The following is a 21,598-nucleotide window of genomic DNA, read 5'->3' as shown; positions in this document are numbered from 1 at the left end:
AACTTATTTTTTGCAAGCGAGAAATAATTTGTTACTCTCAATTCTTGTTTCTACTTTCATAGTCGTATTCCTCATGGCTGAGGGTCTTGGTCATTACACAATAACTTTCTTAGCATTAGTAACGGAGTGGTTTGCCATTGCCTTCTCAATTTCGCACACGAGTTAATAATCAACCAGTACATACAGGTTTCCTCACGACCTCACGATGTTTTCCTTCACTGGAAGCAAGTGGTGGTCGACGAAAACCACTATACATGAGTCAGATTGGTATAAAGACTCATACTCCTACGAGTAGGATTCGAATCTGGTACCTTACGATCCACAGGCGGGCGTCTTAACCATAACGCCACCACCGTTACTCTCAATAGGTATCTCATAATCTATGTTGGCTTGTAAAACTCTTTATATCATTCTATTAGTATTTCTACAGTAATTCTACTCGCATTTGGCCATTTTTCTTACTTCTATTTTGCGATAGTTTTCAAAACAAGTCGTATTGTTTCAGAACATGGCGGAACACAAATCAAGGGAGGTTACATGCTTCGATACAAACGTAAGTATTTATGGAATTAGTAGGTACTCCGACGAAGTATTTGCTAAATCCATGATCCTAACAATATTATAAAATGAGTCCCTCTGTCGTGTCTGTATCACACGTTCACTCATCTTCGCGTGTTCCCGGTTGCATTCAGGGTTATGACGCCGCGAAGCCCAGGGCCAGCGTAATAATAAATTTTGAAACTTTGAAGATTTGTCTATGATTTTTCGACTGGCAAAAAAATCTCACTCGCCTCCATACTCATCACTCCCTCGCATGCTCTCTGGTTATATGGGTGCTATAATATCCTCCTTACCAAAGGAGATCTGCACTCTGGTCGCAGTAATATTCTCCGTTATTATGTCTCCTTGTTTATCTTGTGCCGGTTCAACACTGTCGTCGAACAGTTTGCAAAACCTTGGCGGATACGGTATAAATTAACTGGTTTTACATTGCGTTAAATAAAAGCTAACTCATACTATCTACGCATTATTTACGCATTCGTCACGGATGTGTCTGAGTTCAGCGACGGTGTGGAGCTGCCATTACATACAACGTTCGCCGTCCCGAAAGATTCCCATTATTCTCAGCTAATCCTTATCAGATTACGGTTAATTTCCCAAAATCCCGTAAAGTCAGGCCTTTCGGCTTCCCTTCCAACGGGCGATCAAATAAAACGTCAGCTAGGGAGTTAGTATGCAATGAAACGGGGACTCTTGTGACCATTTACGACCTTATTACGGTGAAGTAAGGTTTCGAATTGGACACCAGAGGTAAGTTTATGACGACACTTTTTCTGTATTTTCGATTTTATGCCAATACTCAATTCGAAATTAAACGCAAGGAGGGCGCTGTGAACTGGAGAGGTATTTTTATTAACTCTGGTATAGTATAGCTACACGCGTAGGCGTATACCCGTCTGCTAGTCAGTTTAAATGTTCTTTTAACCGGTAGGTGACCTGTCCCCCTGCTGGGAAAACTATTTTTGACCCGTGATCCCACTAATAATATCCCAGAGGTCCAATAAACACAGGTCCACAGTGCCTGCAGCGTTGCAGCGAAAAAAGTCCCGCGACAATATGTGGAATCATTTAACAGATCGGCCATATTTTTTTTCATTCCAGGTAAATACCTGTGGAACTCATGGTCTGAAGAGTGGGTGGTGCTTTACGATGACTCGACGATGGCATGGTTCAAGGTGAGTGTCTCTGTAAACATGTAGTTTTATGCTGGGAGCGATAGAAGAACATTTGAATCACTAACTGCCTCCTCCCGCGCAGATTTTGCACGTTGATTATGGGAAATTGGAGATTTTTCTCATGGGTTGAATCTTTATCCCACCAATAACCTCGCTAACCAACTAGACGTGACGGTAGTAGAACGAACTAGTGTTGACGAAACTTTGCACCTGCGTCGTCTTTGTAAGATTGGTTGTGCACATTCTACAGGCTGATTTTTAAAGGCAGAATCCATGGCACGAGAGATTTTCAGTGAGCTTTTACTTTCAAAAGAAGTCAAACATGCGAACAGTTACATAGAACACTAAACAATAATACTTTTTCTTCCAAAATAAAAGAATAAATAAAGTAATTTGTAAGTTGAAATCGACTCGGACTTACCAATCGCTTCGGCTACAGACAAACCCACAAATAAATAGCTGAACTAACCCAACTTTGTCAACCAATACAATAAATCAAGTCGGGCTCTCGTAACAAACTTTACTTATCGAAATAAAGAAGAAAAACGAAGTCGAACTCATCAAATACTGCGGCTTTTGGGTAGGAAGTCCGAACACAAATGGTTCATTTCTATCATATTCAATTCGGTGGTAGGTGTGACGAATTAATTTTGATGGAATTTAAAAAATACGTGGCAATTTTACTATACCAACCTGACATGAACACCACAAAACTGCCAGCTGCTGCCCCATTTTACTAACACGTAACTATGTAGTTCAAGAGGCGCTAGGTATACCTTATATATACCTACTTATCTGATCGAACATCACTCTGGAATAGATTTTTTAAACGTTTCGATAATAGAAAGGAGCTTGACGTGACAAAGGTGCGATAGGAAGGTATAATTAAGTACTGATAGTTTTTTCCTTTTTGTTGATCTATGGGTGCGAAAGTAAGTCCTAATTTATTTTTCATTTTTTTTAATCCGCTAAACAGGCTTGCAGACTAATGGGACGTGGTTAGCGCAGCCTATAGATGCACGCAATACCAAGGGTATGTACCTAATACGCGCTTCGTGAATTTCACGCCATCTTTTCAATTCACTCATACAAAGCAGCTGTGTCTTTGGGCTGTGGCTTTTGGCATGGAAATTTTGAAATTCTAGAGGTTTAAATATATTTTGGATTACTTATAATGAAAACCTAAAAGTAGTCAAAATTTTGTATTTTAAACCTCTTTAAAAGCGGATAGATTCCATATTCTTTATTTAAATAGTAAATAGGTATACGCTAAATGTTTTAAAGTTGCAAGTTTTTCGAGAAAACGACAGGAATTTCTACTTCAAATGTTTATTTTTCTCAGTCGCTTCAATATTTTTCAGTGACATCTCTAAATTACACAGACGTCTAACTCAACGCGACAATATTGTATCTAAAGAAAGCTTACTCTAAAAACAGAGTAAATTTTGTTGAATTTGCTGAAACTGTCAAAACCAAAACCTTACTAAACTTAAACTCGACTCGATAAGGAATATAAAAACGTCTCCATCAATTTCAACGGATGGAAGGAGTCAGCAGAAAACTATTTACTTTATGATGGAAATAATAAAGAGTATATGTAGAGAATAATAAAAGCTACAGTCTCCTCCACTTCTCCCTGTCTGATGTAAACCGATCTGTTACTTCCTTTATAGCCATGTCCTGCCTGACGCACTCAATCCACCTCTTCTTCGGCCTGCCTCTACATCTTGTGTCATTCATTTTAAATTTGATAACAATGAAGCAAATATAACTGCTTAGCTGAAGATATAAGTTTGAAACTCGATCCCATAGCAATATTAGCTTCCTCAAATTCGCACATAATTTATCCCATGTCAAATGTATTATATCAGTATGAACATACTCATGGTGAACACATATATTTACAATGTTCTTAGGGTTGTCAAATGTTTTTAGAAAAACAAAGATGTAAAATGATAAATATGCCAGTCTATTGTACCTCAAGTGTATTTTTAACTTAACCTTTTATTGGAAAACAATAGTTTTCCGCATAAAAGTAAGTAATTAATACCTGTGTGAAAAATAAAAGTTTGCAAAGCCCCAAATGTATTAATCTCTAAGATTTTGAATTTTTACTAAGATATGTATTTTTTAATTCATTCTCCATCTACAATATTTTTATGAGTATTGAATCCGAAAATACTAATAATAATATGTAAAAACTATAGCGGCACACCGGCGCCCTCCTAGACGTCAGGGAGTACTGCCAGGTCGATACTGTTAGAAAGCAGCCTACTGCCTCCCTTCAAATTCAAATTCAAGTCATTTATTCAGAAATAAGACCTTCAGAGGCACTTTTTCTCGTCAATTTTTATATTTATAGTTATTTCTCACAAGTTACAAACTACTGGCATTTCGGAACGACCACTGCTGAGAAGAAATGCCGAAAGAAACTCATTTGAACAGTGTTGGTCCCTACCATGCCATGCCTTCTCTACGGCCGTGTGGGTTGACGGCCTTTTTTCCCAACGCGTGCACCTCTCGCTCTCTCACATTCTGGTCTTTGGGATGTACATACGACGTGTTACATACAAATATTTTACGCTGGTCGAGCTGGAGTGCTCCCGCGCCGTAATCATTTCTTGCCGTAATTCGTATAAAGTAATAGTCGGTACTTATAAAACATTTGTGAGTTCATGTGGATTTGTGTCGACTCATTAATATGCGATGTTTTACCCTCTTGGCTGTGTTTGAATTGAGAACCCCACGCTATAATATCTTTTTAATATGAGTACATTGCTGTAAACAGGATACATAAAGATATCATAATTTAGAAATGGTTACGGAAACACATGTTTAGTCAATATATCGACATGCCGACAACTAGATATGTCATGCATTTTATTGACAACCAAATACGTCACAAATCATAAATGCATTAAATGGTACAATTAAACAAAAACAATGAAATAGGGTACTTATATAAATGAACAAAAACAAAAATAAAGTTGGCTACCCTAGAATAACCTACATGAGCAAGCGGTAACGGTGAAGCAACTTTCTTAATCAACAAATCTAAACTTGCTCAGCTCCACACACGCGCTGTTGGATGATCACGATATGTAACTCTCTCTAATTGGACACATACCATTGTCATTGAAGATGTTTATGTTATTATCTAAATGTCTGCTTTATTAGCTTTTCCATTCTGATGAACGAATCGGGCCAACGATTGTGGAACTTGTACCAATAAGTATTCTTCTGAGACAGGACATGAGAAATCGAAATACTAGCAATTTTTTAACAAAAATGACAAGAAAGAAAGAAAAATTATTTATTTGGATGTATCATTCATTACACTAGTTAAATTTTTTACATACAAAAATTTCACAAAATTATACATCAAAACGGCCTTCGCTCAGGATGTGTCTTCCGCGAATACCAAATTTTCAAAAATAAAATATAAAAATTAAATCAATCACACAATCAAACATTTTCAATTAAAATTAGTTACATGATATGTTCATAATAATAATAATTTCTATAATTTAATCAAATTCACTTAAATTTAAATTATGGCACATTAATTATTACCACAAACAGATAAAAATGCTGCAATCATACATTATTTTGTATTTTCAAAATTCGTTCTTTTAATTTATACTTCAAGGATTTAATAGATTTCAAGCTCCTAATAGGTGGTGGGATATTGTTCCAACATTTAGATGCAGCATATCGGAAACTGCCTCGGAAGGCAGCAGACTTGTGTCTAGGAAAAATTAGACGATCAGGGTCCCTTGCACGATTAGAAAATAATAATTTATTATACAAATAACATGGGCCTTTGTTTAATATGCCGAACAGGAGTACCGAAGAGTGAAGCGTGCGCCGAGAACTCATGTTCATAAACTCGTTGTTATTTAGATAGGGGGTGATGTGTGCTCTACGAGGAATGGAGAAACAACATCTTGCACATGAATTCTGTACACGTTGAATTAGTTTTTGAGTGCGGGCTAATAAACTACATCGGCATAATTAAGTTTGGACAGAACAAGTGATTCACACAAATAAATACGCGTTTCCATGTTTAAGTAGTCTCGTAACTGGTAAAGCACTTTCAGCCTGTAATAACAGCTTTTAACAACTTCAAGGACATGTTTTTCAGAATGAAGGTTGCTATCCATAATAACACCAAAATTTTTAGCTTCATGTGCTTGTTCTATCTGAGTGTCTTTTAATTTAAAACTTAGGTTATTAACATTTATATTGGATATTTGAGCTCTTGTACCTAAAACGAGAAACTTTGTTTTTTTTTTTTGATTCAAAACTAGTCCATTTGCATCTGACCACTCAGCCACCCTTTCCAAATCTTCATTCATGCTCTCAACCGCAGAGCAAATGTCACTAGGCCTAAAAGTTTTATAAACCTGTAAGTCATCTGCATACAAATGATTGATGTTCACAATTTTTTATGAAAGTAGGTAATTCGGCCGTATACAATATAAAAAGTATAGGTCCCAATATCGACACCTGTGGTACGCCCCTGTCAACTGAAACATTTTCAGAGAATCGCTTTGCGCAATCACTGTGGGTAACTTCGACCATTTGACGTCGTTCAGTAAAATAACTACTGAACCATTTTACAGTAGGACCATCAAAACCATAAAACACGAGTTTTGCCAGGAGTAACGTAGAGTTAATGGTGTCAAAAGCGCGTGAGTAGTCAAGCAAAATAAGAACAGAAGCTTCATCTACGTCCCTTCCAGCCAATATATCATCTACCACATTCAGAAGGGCCGTGGCAGTGCTTCCACCCGCCAGAAACTCACTCTGTTTGGAAGGCAGTATATTATTTGCAACTAAAAATTTTACCATTTGTATGCAGACAACTTTTTCTAATATTTTTGATGGATAAGGTAAAATACTGATAGGTCTGAGATCTTTATATTCCTTAGGATTACTTATTTTTGGCAATGGTCGAACTATATCATTCTTCCAGATGTTTGGAAACTCACCCTTCTCAATAGACATATTTACCAAAGCAGTAATAATATGAAGCAGTGTGAGTAATATCATATCCGACGATATTCCATCTACACCCTGAGCTTTAGTTGTAATTTGTTTTATAATATTAAATACTGTTTCTTCATCAACTGGCTGAAGACGAAAGATCGCATGTCCAAATCTATTAAAACAGATTTTCATAAGATGAGACATATCTATGGATGAATTCACAACTAGAAAGTGCTTGTTAATAGCATCCGGATCATTAATATTATCTGGCAATTTAGATTGTTGGTTTTTGAAATTAACGTTTTGTTTAATATTGTTCCAAAGCACTCGTGGATTATTATAGTTTTTATTTATTTTATAACGGAAATAGACAATTTTTTCGTTATGTATAGCCACCTTAACTATTTTCTCAAGTTCTTTGTACGAATGTTTATCCTTACTAGAATTAGTACTACGACTTTTAGAGTAAGCCTCGTCCCTTAATCGCATCATGTCCTTTATGGTTTGCGTAATCCAAGGATAACTTTGCTCCTTAACGTATGATGTTTTGAGAGGCGCATGACGATCAAACAAACTATGAATTTGTTCATTGAGAGCATGAACTGAATCATCCAGATTGTCGCTAAGCAAATCCTCCCACTTTATTGAATTTACATCCCGATTGAGGTCGTCAATGTTTATGTCCTTGAGTGGTCTATATGTTATCCAATGAGGCTTTGTTTTAGGCAACTTTATATTAAGCTCAAAAGAAATAAATGCGTGATGACTCAAATCTGGTATATAATCCACAACAAGGTTTACGACCTTAACACTTTATTGTAGTCAGTGCATAGAACGCGTGGCATAATAATCTAGTCGGTAAACCGTTGAGGAGTTCCCTCGCTGGGAGCCGATCTTAAGATCGGATCCAAATCCAAGCTTATAATAATAACGCGTTGTCATGTAAACAAAAGCGACGTGGAAAATGTCTACTCTGTTGGACAAATGGAAGTAGGTGAAATTTAACATGCAAGATTTGATTTCTCTTCATAGTCGTATTCCTCATGGCTGAGGGTCGTGGTTATTACGTGGAATGAAACACACACAACAAATTAATGTGTTTTGCCACTGCCTTCTCCATTTCATACACTAATTAATAAGAAACAACCAGTGTGCAGGTTTCCTCACGATGTTTTCCTTCACCGGAGATTTGATTAACGACAGACAAACATTGGGTGAAACTAAATAAAAGCTTGTAATTTCACAGGTTGCGAACACAACATATATTTTGTAAACGACCAAGCAATTTCATTTACAATATCGGTATTGCGTTGTGAATCAATAAGGGTTTGTACCTCTCAATTTAATCGGCTAAAGTTATCCTATACGACTAATTAAAATAGTTTTGGACCACTCCGAGTCTGAGCCGCTTCCGGCACAGCGCTCTGCCGATCGATATCGATAGATTTTACAATAAAGCCAATCCCATTTTGTGGTAAGTTAACTAAATAAGGAAATAAAGAACTGTTTAAATCAACAAATAAAGAAATGGCTGAAAATTACAAAGCACCGTTACCTACTTGCTCGTCTTCATAACCCATCCTGAACCGCAGAAAATATATATGTGCAAAAAGATGAATTTATATGTGAAAAAAGATTAGGAAATCGAACCCAGAACCTCCGTATAGCGGGTAATGACTGCCACACCACAGAGGATTTTAAAACTGATTAACGTTTGTAACAGTAACAGTATTTCAATTAACAATAGGACTGTCGGCGACGCCATATTGAATTACGGATTCAGACCGTATAGTTCTATTGTTCAGGGGGCTTAACATCGTCTCTTAACGCGATCCACTTTACTGTAGGCCTACCATCAACTTTTTCAGAACGATTCCAATGCAACTTAGTTCAGTTTAGGCACCTAAAATGAATCCATATGACCCATCGACTTTTTGTAGGAATGCGATCCATTTTAGGTTCTTAAATTGAACTGAGTTGGCCTACAGTTCTGTTTGCGACAAATTCATTACAATATTTATCTACAACTATATTTTGTTAATTGACGTCCTTGGAGAAAAGGCTGCGGTGAAGTTTGTTGCGCCGCTTGTTCTTCACTTGCGCTTTGGAAGCCGGCAGTAGACTTAGTTTAAGTAATTTTTTTGACGTTAATAAGTGATGTATATCATCCTAAATTGAATAAAGAATTTTGAATTTGAATTTGAATTTGCGGCTTCGCCCGCGTTCATTTCGTGCGTCCGTTTATAACTGTTATTATTATTGTTAATATCTCTGGTTCTAAGCGATGTATTGCGATGAAACCTACAACAGATTTTAAGTTAGACCATCCGCTATAAAACTCTGAAAACTGTTTTAGTTCAATGAATACCCTCCATAATAATTTTTCTTTAATATCATCAATGCACAGACTTAAACACACAGACACAGTAGTAAAATGCTTCAATGCCTAAAAGTACACTATCAGTGAACTGAGACAGATGCAGCGAGTTGTTTATGTGTGTGTGCTTTTTTGCTGTTGTTTGTTCTCTGCTGTCAAAAATATACTGTTGTTTCAACACGTGATACATAAAAAATATGTCCGTGCAGTAAACCGACGACAAGTTCAATCGTTGAGAACCGATCCTGGGTGCACCATCAGGTCAAGCTTATCATACTCATGGAAACCGGAACGACGACGTAGAAAATTTCAGTTCAAAACAAGCCGTAAAGAAAATTTACTTGCAAGATTTTATTACAGATAAACAAAACAGGGACAGAAGAAACGAAATAAAAGCTTGTCGAAAGGAAAGCGGACCCTGAGCTCAGTTTGTGGCTGAGAATGAAACCACTCAGATGACAGAGAGGGAACAACCATTTGGTTGTTCGCGTCAAAAAGCTAAAAATATTTATGAGTAATGATGTCATAGGAATGAAAAATTGGTCTCTACAGAGCGTACTTTTGACATCTTGTTCGACGATCACCCGAATTATTGTCCCATTCAGGAAAATAGCTTTAATATGCGACTGTAATACGGCCTCGCACAGTCATGCCAACAATAATAATTCCAGCTAATAAATAAATGCCTTATTTATTTTTTGTTTCTTGGACATGTGAATGTGGTGGACCTAAATGAAGAGATATTTTTATTGGGAGAAACACTACATAGTATAAAAGAAAGCCGCTACCCGCTGTCTGTCTGTCCTCATGTAGACATAGATCTTTAAAACTACACAACGGATTTTGATGCGGGTTTTTTAAATAGATAGAGTGAATCAAGGGGAAGATTTATGTATATAATTTATTATGGTTTTATCCGAGTGAAGCCGAGACGGCTCATAATTTTTATTATACTAGCTTTTCCCTCGCATCTTTACTAGCCGCTTGTTTTATATAAAACTAAGGGTTAGTTTTATATACTCGCAGGATGAAGTCCAAAGAGAAAAGGAATGCTGACAATGTAATACTTGTGTAAATACAGACTGCCATGTATTTTCTACAAGACATTTACTGACACAATTTTATTTGCATTTGCCGTATAAATACAAGGAAGAGCATTACTCGGCGTCCTAGGTGAGCGACGGGACGATGCACGTCCCTACGCGACTGTATATGTATGAGTGATTAGGTTGAAAACATAGGACACACAACAATATATAATGTTTGTTATTGACGCATATGTAATTATGTAGGGAACAAATGTCTGGCTGTGCCACTTCCACCTGGTTTTAGCAGAAGGCGTACACTCAATAAGTGCTGGTATGATGTCGTCAAGGGGCATCCAAAAACTACGTCACACGAATCATAATTTTGACCCCTCCCTCGTCCGTGTCACAGCTGGTCAGTTTGGTAGAGTCCATATGTCTATAAAGCGTTTAGATAGGATATTATGATAACCTGTTCTCCGGCTGACTTGATGGCAGCTTTAGATGAAGCCATTGCAGCGGCTAGGTTTTGGCAAGAAAGGATTTAGTAGGTTTTGCTATCGACTGGCAGAATAAGAGCTATATATGAAGAATATGAGATATGTTAAAGGAGGCGTTGCGTCGCGTGGCGTGGCTGTACCGCATTTGTCACTCACCTAGGAAAACCGTGTGAGACACGCCGCGAGGCGGGAATAGCTCGCGATATGATATCACGTCACGAGACGTGTCTGCGCTTATGAGGTATTTTCATAAGGGTTTTGTATCATTACAACAACTAACCTAATGTTATATAAACGTTTAGTTGACTTACTAAATATAACTATATTAAAATTTAGGCGCAATAATCAAAATATATTCGAGGTAATTTCATCGATTTCTGCTTGCTTAAGCCCTAACTTACCTACCAGCTTTAGATTGTCTTCTCTTCTTCATAGTCGTATTCCTCATGGCGGAGGGTCGTGGTCATTACGTGGAATGAAACACACTCAACAACTTTCTTGGCATTATTAATGGAATGGTTTGCCATTGCCTTCTCCATTAGATAATAGAGAAGACAATGGCAAACAAACAAAAATGGCAAATGGGGAAGACAATCTTGTCTTGATTCTCCCGTGGAAAATTCGGGATAGAAAGTACCCTATGGTAATAAAAAATATGGTAATTCCAGGTTATATTCGAACCGTGTACCGAATTTCATAACAATCTGTCCAGTAGATTTTGCGTGAGAGAGTAACAAACATAAACACATTAATCCTCACAAACTTTCACAATTTATAATTTTAGTAGGACAAAACAACCCTGAGAGTCTACTATAGGTATTCGTGTAACGGAGTTGCGTATCAAAGTGAAGCGACAATGGTTCGCTCGAGCGCACTCGACGCCCCTAACGAAGACGTCGACAAAATTGAAGCGTCTCATCTCGTCAGCGAAACCTGGATAGTCAACAGCAAAGCAAACTACACAAATTCATTGCAGTTTCGCCCCTATCATCGCCGCATAGAGAAGTGATTCACTCGACATCAAGATTGTACGAGAGTACATGCTCTCTGTGACAGTTCGGAAATTAAACGTCCGTAGAGAGGCATCCTACATAAAATATTAGTGGTATTTTAAAGGAAAATGTTTGTTGTTTATTACTCAATCTCTCTTCAACCTCTGTGAAGATAAATAAAATTTTCAACACCCAATTAGTCTCTCCAATCGAATGTTATTCTCATCAAGTTCATTCTTTTTTCGCGTATTGTGCAGGATTGTCGCTAATTCCAATACCGTGAAATGGGTTGATAGCATTTAAAAAAATAAACATACGAGTTTAAACCTAAACTGAAATTACAACATTTTTTGTCGACGAAGCTTTGTTTAAAGTACCTACAATTTCACGTATTTCTGCTAACTATTGTGAAATTGTTAATTAATTTTGTGTCGATTGAAGTCGGAGTACTTGTGTCGATGGCTGCACGTGCAAGATTAAAGAGATTACCTATTGTCATATTGATGATGGCTACTGAGGCGTAACAATGAGTGGCAGAGCGGGCATAATGCCCCGGGCCGCCACCGTAAAGGGGCCTCGAGCCTTGAGGCCGGGCGTAAGCAAAAATGGACTATACGTTTATTATGAAATTTCGTAAAATGTATTAATTATGAATTCAATATTATTTTGTTATTATAATATTACTAGCAACAGGTCCTGGCTTCGCTCGATTTAAAACATCATAAATTATACACCTAAACCTTCTTCAGGAACAGACGGACAGAGAAACACGGCAGAATACGATGTTTTATAATATGTAAGGATAAGAATATCGTGGCGTGCTGTTCCGCCCTAGAATAGGGCCAAATCTTAATCTCCATAATCATAATCAATCAGTCGTACGATGCGACTAAGGGTCACACAGCCTAGACATCAAGCAGGCTGCCGGTTGTAAAATCACAGCCGAATTTTAAAAAAATATAATGTTTAAGACGCCTGCGTTTTTGATAGAATTAATTTATTTGACCTAAAATTATTGTACTACATTATCGTAGCGGGGTCCGATCCGATGAATTAGCCGCGGGCGTCAGACAGATAGTTACGCCGTTGGATGTGTATGAAAAATAAGCCTGATAATGATGTTATCAAGAGCACTCGATGTTCGGCGCCGGAATTTACATCGATAGACCGGCACAAGCCTCTTAATTTATTTCAGCTTTTCAAATTCATTTCCTGTGTTAACTCTACATAAAGTTGTATATAAAGCTATGCCAAAGCATGTGTTTTTTACCGGGATTAAGGGTTTAAAGAACACCTAAAATATGGACCACAATCCATAGGCTGTCTAGAAATAATTTATCAGTTGATGTGTGAAATTGAAATTGAATAGTGGGCAGCTCGATATGTAAATAGCATAGAATTAGTAGGTTGGTACTTACTAATTCCATGGTGAATAGGTTACTCGCGCTGTCACTGCTCGTGTCATTGAACGAATACATACGGAAAATAGCATAAACGGGTCGTAGACTTAAGTGCTTATATAAAAGCACCAGAGATGTCTCCACAAAGTAAGTATATTATCACATTTTATACAAAAATATCCGCATAGTTCCATTTTATCTAAGACGGTATAGAAGTTAGTGGGTTAATTTACTTATCTCAAGGTATCGGAGATTTTATGGCCCATTTACTACACAAAGGGTTAACCTTATCACTAAGGGGGGAGCAAACATCCAAAAGAACTTAGGCACTAGGTCAGCTCCACTACTTATATTGGCCAATTTATATGGTAGACTATGTACAGGTCTCACATTTGCCGATATTTTTCGCTTTAATTTGAAACATAATTTAATCGAGGATTCCCACACTGTCGCCCAACTCACACAGATGCCGACGGGAATGCGCGTACATTGCGAAGTGCTTTATAGTGCTTTTATTTACCGCAATGAACGATGAACAATGTATACTGAATTCGGGGAACTCTTTGTCGACAGTGTGGAGCATTAGATATGTTTGCAAAATGTGTGTGTTCAGACGTTTGGAAACCGTCAGCACTTTTTTAACAGATGTCTGATGCCAGCAACTTTGGTGTCGGGCGTTCCTTAATTTTTAAAATTAATATTTATGTTTAAAAACGTTATGCAACAACGCCTGCTAAGTGCAAGCACCTTTACTTTATTGGAAACGAAGGTCTTTCAGATAAATGACGTTTTCAGTTTGAGGTAGCAGGCTCCAGACGAGATAACTGATTGTATGCCTTTGTTAGTTTTAGTCTGACGTTAAAATGGAGCTTAATTGAATATAGATCCCTTGACATAAAACGGAAGCCTTTTCATTATTGCGACACGTGTTTCATATTTCGTTTCGTCGGAATTTTGTTTTTAACAATTTTCTATAAAATGGTTTAATTATCCCAAACCGCATTCTGTTTGATCCCTAATCTACTTTGGAAGTAATAATAAATGATAAATGACCAAACAATAGGAATGAGTTGATTAAGAAACAGTTGAATAAAATGTTTTTATAATTTATTTTTATTGGCCCAAGCTTATGTCGACATTCTTTATTGGTGATTTATCTTATCAATAAGGGTTAACTTGCCTCGCAAATTGTAAATAATAAAGACGTGATAAAGTTTGTATGTATGTTTTTCTTCTTTCGCCAACTTGCTTGGTATAAGTAAAATATTCGCTGGTTTTTGTTGAACGTTGTTTCTGTAACTTAATTAGGAGTTTGCGGCGAACGTTCGACAAAACAGTTACACAGTTGACACAGCACATTTAAGTGATAGTCAGAAGTTTTCCAATTAGTTTTCATCTCACCTGTTTTCTTCCCTAATGACCTTCCGAACTATTCCGGACTGCTGAAACTCGCCAAGGCCGCGTACAAAACACGCAAGTCGCCAGTGGCGTAGCTAAATTAGTATAGGACCTGATATAAAAAAAATCAGGGGCCCCACCCCAACATATTTGTTCAAGTTTCGTCACATTTATTTATTGGTTATTTTCTTACAAGAAAATATGATCAATAAATATTCTAATTACTTGTGTAATTCATACTCAAGACTAGATTTTTCTTACAACTAAGATTTTTATTTGTAAAATTAAGTGTAACATGGTGAGGTTACTCATCATTGTCATCAAGATAACAGATAGACCGAATCCGAATGTATTACATTCTCTAAACCCCAAGTTGACCCTGCGGCAGGTATGTAACTGTGAGCTTTTTAAGTTTTATTCTTTGTTATATAAACAGTGATATTAAAAGGACTTCGTTTTTACATTTCGATGTACGGAATCGTGATTTTTTGGTTTTGGACTTCGAGTAATATAAATGATATATTACTCGAAGGCCAAAACCCCCTGAGCGTGCCATTCAGCCCCCCGACAGCTACGCCACATTAGTCGCCAGCCATCTCGCATTCTTCGCAAACTAAAGAAAAACTGTTTGAATATTTGATGTTATTGTTTCTGAGTTACGTGTAATACAAAAGGTTCGCTTTGGATGATCTTCTTTGATCTCTTTGGGAATAGGTAAAGAATTCTAGTTGTTCAGAGCTACAATTTTTAAACCAAATTCACAAGTACCGTCCCATCGATACATAGCTACCTACATCCATATCGAACCAATGAAATGCTAAGGCAGAATATTCAGCGTTATACTTGTCTCATTCCGTTGTACCGTTACACATGACGCTAAAAAGTGATACAAAACAGTTCGTTTGCCCTCGTTGAGTTAGTATAGACATAAAGAACGATCTTCGATATCTCGTGAACATTCAAAAACTAAGATGGCCACAATATCTTAGCTTAACACATGCAAGCAAAATCTATCCAATTCCGTCGGGTTATACCCAGTAAACCACACGTAACTGTAACATTCGCAAGTGTAAAGTTACACGACACCGGAGTCCCGAAGATAATGGTTACCATAGTGATGGATGGGGCTCGGAGACAGCACAAAGGAAGCGTGTTTCTGCTAATAATCCATTATTTTCCCCTTTTTATTACACCATAATTTGTCTTTAGAATAGTGGCGAGTCTGGTTTAAGCACTTTTTACGAGCTTTTCTAACTTGCTCTGTTAGTATGAATAACATCCTGCAAGTTAAGTTTGGTTGTGTTTAGGTTATAAAGTAACAGTGTGTGCGTTCACTGAAAATTCACTCGCTAGGGGAAATTCAGGATGAAAAACCGTTTTCCATTGATCCTTCATTAAGCTTCGTGTATGTTATTTCTTAATATATAAAATATACTAGCACAGATTATATAATACTCACAATAGTACAGGTATTAAACGCGCACGTACCTTTTTATATATTTATCACCAGAATTTCAATAAACGACTTCGAAGATCGTTATCAAGAGTCTTTCTTTCTTTCCGATTCACTTCTCTTTCTTTCTTTAGAGAAGATCAAACAAAAGTGGATCTACTAACGGGACATACATATTTTACATGTTATAAGAAAAATAAATTGTTTACTTCGAAACTCTAAAAAGCCATCCTAACTTCCTAACTAATATTGTAAATGCGAAAGTAAGTTTGTTACCTCTTCATGCGTTATATGCTCAACCAATCTTGAAATTTTGAATACATATTGTTTAAAGTACCGTGAAGGACATAGTGTATCTTTTTATCCAGAAAAACACGTGAAAAAACCACGCGGCGGAAGCCGCAAGCAAAAGCTAATTGTCTAAAATTTAATGAAATAATTTCAAAACATAATGTTTCCACCAACAGGACGCCTCCGGCAAATACCTGGCGACTCAGAAGTACCTGGTGAAGGAGAGCCCGGAGATGCTGGCAATCGCCAACTGGACGGGGCAAGTGCCCCGTAGGCCCACACTGCCCCCCGGCGCCCGGCTATCCCAGCTCATGGCGCTGGGGTCCCGCAGGGATCCGGGACACGTCGTCTGGATGCTGGCCAAGTCTGATGCTGAGATGAAGTAACTATATCCCCATTATTCCCCACTGATCGTTTATCATCATTTCAAACATTTTCTGCCCACTGCTGAGCCCACTTCTGGGCGTACGTTGTACGGCCGCAACCTTGATCCTAAAAATGAAAATTATTTATGTATACAACAATCTTAATATAACATTTTTTTTTACATTAAATTACAACTAATCTAAGAAAGAAATAAAACTTTTTAAAAATAACAAACTATTCAAAAGAAAAGGATAAGAATTATATACATATATTTACAAAAATGCCAGTCCCATTATCCAGGAATTTAGTTTTTTCCACTTCTTGTTGAAATGTCCGACTGAAGGCTGTGAGCATTGATATATATAAATATATTTTAGAAATAATTTTCTTTAAAAATAAAGCAAATAAATTGTTACTTATGTGTTAACGCGTAACGATAAACGATAACCCTAAAATTTCAAAAGACATACTATGACATTAGCTGAAGCTATAAATAAATGCATACTAGCCGTAGATTCTCAAAAATAGGTTTCTCTTGAACTTAAGTAAAGGTTGAACTAAAAGCCGTATTCCAAAAATATATATTTGAAAAAGTCTAAAAGAGCCTTTCCTCCCTTCGGAACCATTTGTTCTATTCGTTCTTTAGGGACTTCGAGTTGTGACAGTTTTATTGAGATGTCTGCGGCTGTATATATATATATATATATATATATATATATATTTTAAATTTATTTATTAAGCACATGAACAATATAAACATGTGACAATACAGAAAACATGGTTAGGGCTTTGTTCTAAATCTTACATTAATAACAGATGTGCATAAACGTAGTAATATTGTAATACAATGTAAAATCACTGTTAAGTAAGGTAAAGGTATTGTAAGTCATTACAGGAGAAAAAAAAATAAAGTGAGCGCAACAATTTTTTTTTCAAAATATTAACCAACTCGTTCAAAATCTTATAAAGAACTAGTGGCCTGTCCCGGCTTCGCTCCAGTAAAAACATAATAAATAAAATACACCTAAACTCAGGAATCACACTATGTATTGGCAAAAATCGCATGAAATTCCGTACAGTAGTACATGAAGTTCCGTAGATTTTGAGTTGTTCGCGCACAGACAGACGAAAGGATAAGGATGGGAACGAGTTTATAATAAACTCACGGTCGTTACGAACTTGCGAACACTTGCGTGTGAATCTCACAATTCTTCGCGAAACAAAAATACTGTTATAACTTACATTACTTACAATAAAAATAAATAACCCTCCGCAAACTTATATTGCGCTCGATTGTGTTTTGTCAGAGTTACATAGATTTTTTTATTTAGATTGTGGATTATGGGTTGCCTTTTTTCTGAGGCCTTTACCTACTGTTGGGCAAAGGCCTCCTCCTCTTTCGTCCACTCGTCTATTTCTATATTACTAAAATGGCCATTTTGGTAGGAATTTATCGATATAGGTCTACTATATCGATAAATTCCTACCAAAATGGTTGATCTTGTCCGACTGAAGGCTGAGAGCATTGTTGTATATAAATTATATTTCAGAAATAATTTTCTTTAAAAATAAAGCAAATTAATTGTTACTTTTTGCAAATGAAAAATGCAAATTTTTGTGTTACCATTATTTTCGGGACAATTACCAGAGACAGGACTAATAAATATGGCAAAGTGGAGCAAGTTTGTGTCAAAAATATTTATAATTTGTTATCACTTGACCGATCTCCCGCCAAGACTCGAGCGTTGACACGAAATTAATGATTCAAGGATCATTCACTCGATACTTCAATTATAAACTCTATTATAACGTAATAAGATATATTACGCAACAACGTCGTCGAAATGAGCTGAATGAAAGGAAATTAATTTTCCTGTTTCTCATCACTCATTGCTTATAAGCTAATGTAATATGTGCGCTATATGTTCTAAGTAGCTTCCAATATTATAATATACATTGCTAATAGATGAGAACTTTTCTATGTTCGATAATCAATCACATTTTGATAGATCTTTCTTTGTTTTCGAATGTGTTATTGCTATTATTATATAATTAATGGTGTTCGATTTTTTCCAAATCGCCTAAGGGCATCTGACATGACTCTTATGACATCTAGTTGCATAGACAATATAGTATACTATATAGTAGACAATCATATAGTGTGCAGGTTTCTTCAAGATGTTTTCCTTCGCCGGAAGCAAGTGGCGGTCTATTAAAACTACTATATATGAGTTGGATTGGTATACAAACTCACGTGCTACGAGTAGATTTTGAACCTGTGACTTTTCGATCACAGTTCCACCACCACCGCTTCTATAGATAGCTGATACATTGTTATATATGTGTACATAATGTTATATTAACACAATTTGATATTTATATATTATGGTGTTTAATGCTTTAAAATAATTATTTTTTCCTATCATATGCTTGCGTTCGTAGACACGTAACAATTAGCTACGAACAACTCGGTCTACGAGAGAAAATTACAACGTGTGTTTCATTTTTCTTTTTTGCCGCTCGAAGGGAATGGATGCAAGCAATTTCAAAAACGGTAAGTTTTAAGTGTAATCAATTCTTTTTATTAGGTTCGTGTATTATAAACTAGATGTTGTCTGGGGCTTCGCTCCCGCGGGAATCTTGAGATAAAATATAGCCAGGTCCAAGATTGCTATAAAATCTTGGATAATGTACCTGTCTAATGGTGAAAGAATTTTTGAAATCGTTTCGGTTGTTTCAGTGATTACCCGTCCAAAACATACAAACGCTTACCACTTTATAATAATAGTATAGATAGTATAGATAACAGAACTGAAATGGATCTATACTATTTTGTATATAGCCGACGAGTTTGTTTGAAAGTGTGAAACTTGGTTCACCTGAAAAATGTCTTTCTGGTATAAGTCGTGCAATGAAGACACAAATATAATGCCGGCTCCACACTGCCATCGAACAGTTTGCAAAATTTTAGCTTATTCGTTATATATGGTTTTTCATTGCGGTAAATAAAAGCATTGACACTAATTACGCAATGTTCACGCATTCGTGTCGGCATGTGTCCGAGTTCGGCGACAGTGTGGAGCCGGCATAACATTCAACGAAAAAAGGTACCTTATGGAAGCTTGCTTATTTTTAATATACGCTAGCTTATGCCCGTGGCTTCGTCCGCGTTTATTACGTGCTTCCACTTGTAACTTATTAATGTCTATATCTCGGGCTCTATTTTAAGTTAAACCATCGGCTATACATTTGTGAAAATCGAATCAAATTCCATCCAGATATGCGCGAGCAAACATACAGACAGACAGAAATTTTTAAAAAAATTGTTATGGCTTCTATTAGACCCATAAAGAACCCGTTATAATATTTTTTTTAACATCTTCTATTTACAGACAGTAGTCCACTTACAGTTTTATTAGATGCGCATGATTTACGTCGCCTTCCAAATGTCAAGATACCTTTTCTCATGGATTATCATAAATATGACAATGCTTTATTGGTCTATATGTGTATGCCAAGACCAGACAAAGGAGATACCAAGAGTCGTGTCATACAGGGATGTTATAACTATAGCAATGGTGACCTCCGACAGGAACGTTGAATGAAAATGGCAAGCGGAAATCCCTAGTCTCTGTGCACCCTCATGGGAAAAAGGCATGTATATATGTGTATGAGTATGTGTCTGTCTGTTTGGTTGCAGTTACCGCCGCCGCCTCACATTGAGCTGGTGATGTCGATGCCGTATCTCCGCACCGCGTTCAAAAGACCAACCGTGAGAGTGAGACGTAAGTCTTCCTACTTTATGGTCTAATATTTAAATAAATATATTAAATATATTAGAACAAACCACACAGATTGAGCTAGCCCCAAGGTAAGTTCGAGACTTGTGTTATGGGATACTAACTCAACGATACTATATTTTATAACAAATACATATATAGATAAACATCCAAGACCCGGGCCAATCAGAAAAAGATCGTTTTCCATTATGACCCGACCGGGGATCGAACCCGGGACCTCTCGGTTCAGTGGCAAGAACTTTACCACTGCGCCACCGAGGTCGTCGTTCCGTCCTGTGGCGTATGAACAGGCTAATCCATATCCTCAAGGAGATGTAGTACGAGGTGAATAAGGGATACGAAGCCTAGTCATTTGATAGACAACAATAACTTTTGCGCTCAACTTCAGACCGGAAATGCTCCAGACTCGAAGCCAAAGCAGCAACGAAGAAAATATTTCAAAGGCTATCATAATTACTTAACTGTTTTTCACCAAATGTGAAATTTACCAAAATATTGAAATAATATTACAATGAAAACAAAATGTTCGTCTTTTTTCATATTTTCTAAAAATAACTGAAAACTTCTCTCCGATCCCAACATGTGTCCATGTCGGGACCCGCGTCCTCGGGACGTGTCACATCAGGTACAGGGCGCCGATTCTGCTAACGTTATATCACAATCGTGTTTCGATAGCTTTTCAATAGCTCTCCATTCATACCAGTAACAACAGTGTACACTGCTACTCTAAAACCATTCCGACACGATTATGACTTTTGTAAAAACGACACCCGGGAACATCTCCTAAAGTTCCAACAGTCGACTGCCGGAAAATACTAAGCGTGCGAAAACTCAGAATTAAGCTGAGTTTAGATATTCCACTCACGTAATAGTTGCGTAATAGATATTCCTACGTGCCATAAGTTTATACAATCTGAAGTTACCATTTTTGGATATCTGCAAAAGATTTCGCCGTGGAAACAAAAGCTAACTTTTGCAACAACTTTTCCTGGGTGAATTAAAATTATAAATGTATTTTTATTGTTACTACAAGGCTCTATAATTGATTGACGTCTTTGCGTAGCTTTTTTAAATTACTGTGCAAACAGGCACGCTGTCCACCTGACGGTAAATAGTCGCCACAGTCTAGTCCAGGTCGTGGTCGCGTAAATTGATTGATTTAAATAGGAAAATTTGCGTTAAACTGAAAACTAATATATTTTTTGCCACCTTTTGCCTGCGGCTCCGTCTAATAAACCAAGTCTTTATTTCCTGAATGAATAATAATT

At 36.9% G+C, this 21,598-nt stretch overlaps 1 protein-coding gene across 2 annotated transcripts in view; it reads left to right on the top strand.

Annotated features, from left to right (window-relative positions):
* LOC128677115 (uncharacterized protein) overlaps positions 1 to 21,598 on the top strand; it is a 53,724-nt gene that overhangs the window by 17,657 nt on the left and 14,469 nt on the right. Inside the window, exons 3-7 of one of the 2 annotated variants that reach the window (XM_053757740.1) lie at positions 506 to 553; positions 1,663 to 1,736; positions 16,341 to 16,546; positions 19,057 to 19,084; positions 20,231 to 20,315. In XM_053757740.1, coding sequence (XP_053613715.1) covers positions 506 to 553; positions 1,663 to 1,736; positions 16,341 to 16,546; positions 19,057 to 19,084; positions 20,231 to 20,315 — 441 coding nt within the window. Of the gene's footprint in view, positions 1 to 505; positions 554 to 1,662; positions 1,737 to 16,340; positions 16,547 to 18,972; positions 19,085 to 20,230; positions 20,316 to 21,598 lie in introns of both variants that reach the window. The other variant, XM_053757739.1, reaches the window with a different exon arrangement.

The sequence above is a fragment of the Plodia interpunctella genome, chromosome 17, assembly GCF_027563975.2.
Source record: "Plodia interpunctella isolate USDA-ARS_2022_Savannah chromosome 17, ilPloInte3.2, whole genome shotgun sequence".
NCBI classification, from domain to species: Eukaryota; Metazoa; Arthropoda; class Insecta; order Lepidoptera; family Pyralidae; genus Plodia; species Plodia interpunctella.
The sequence above is the reverse complement of the archived record's forward strand: the minus strand, read 5'-3'. Positions and strand labels throughout refer to the sequence as shown.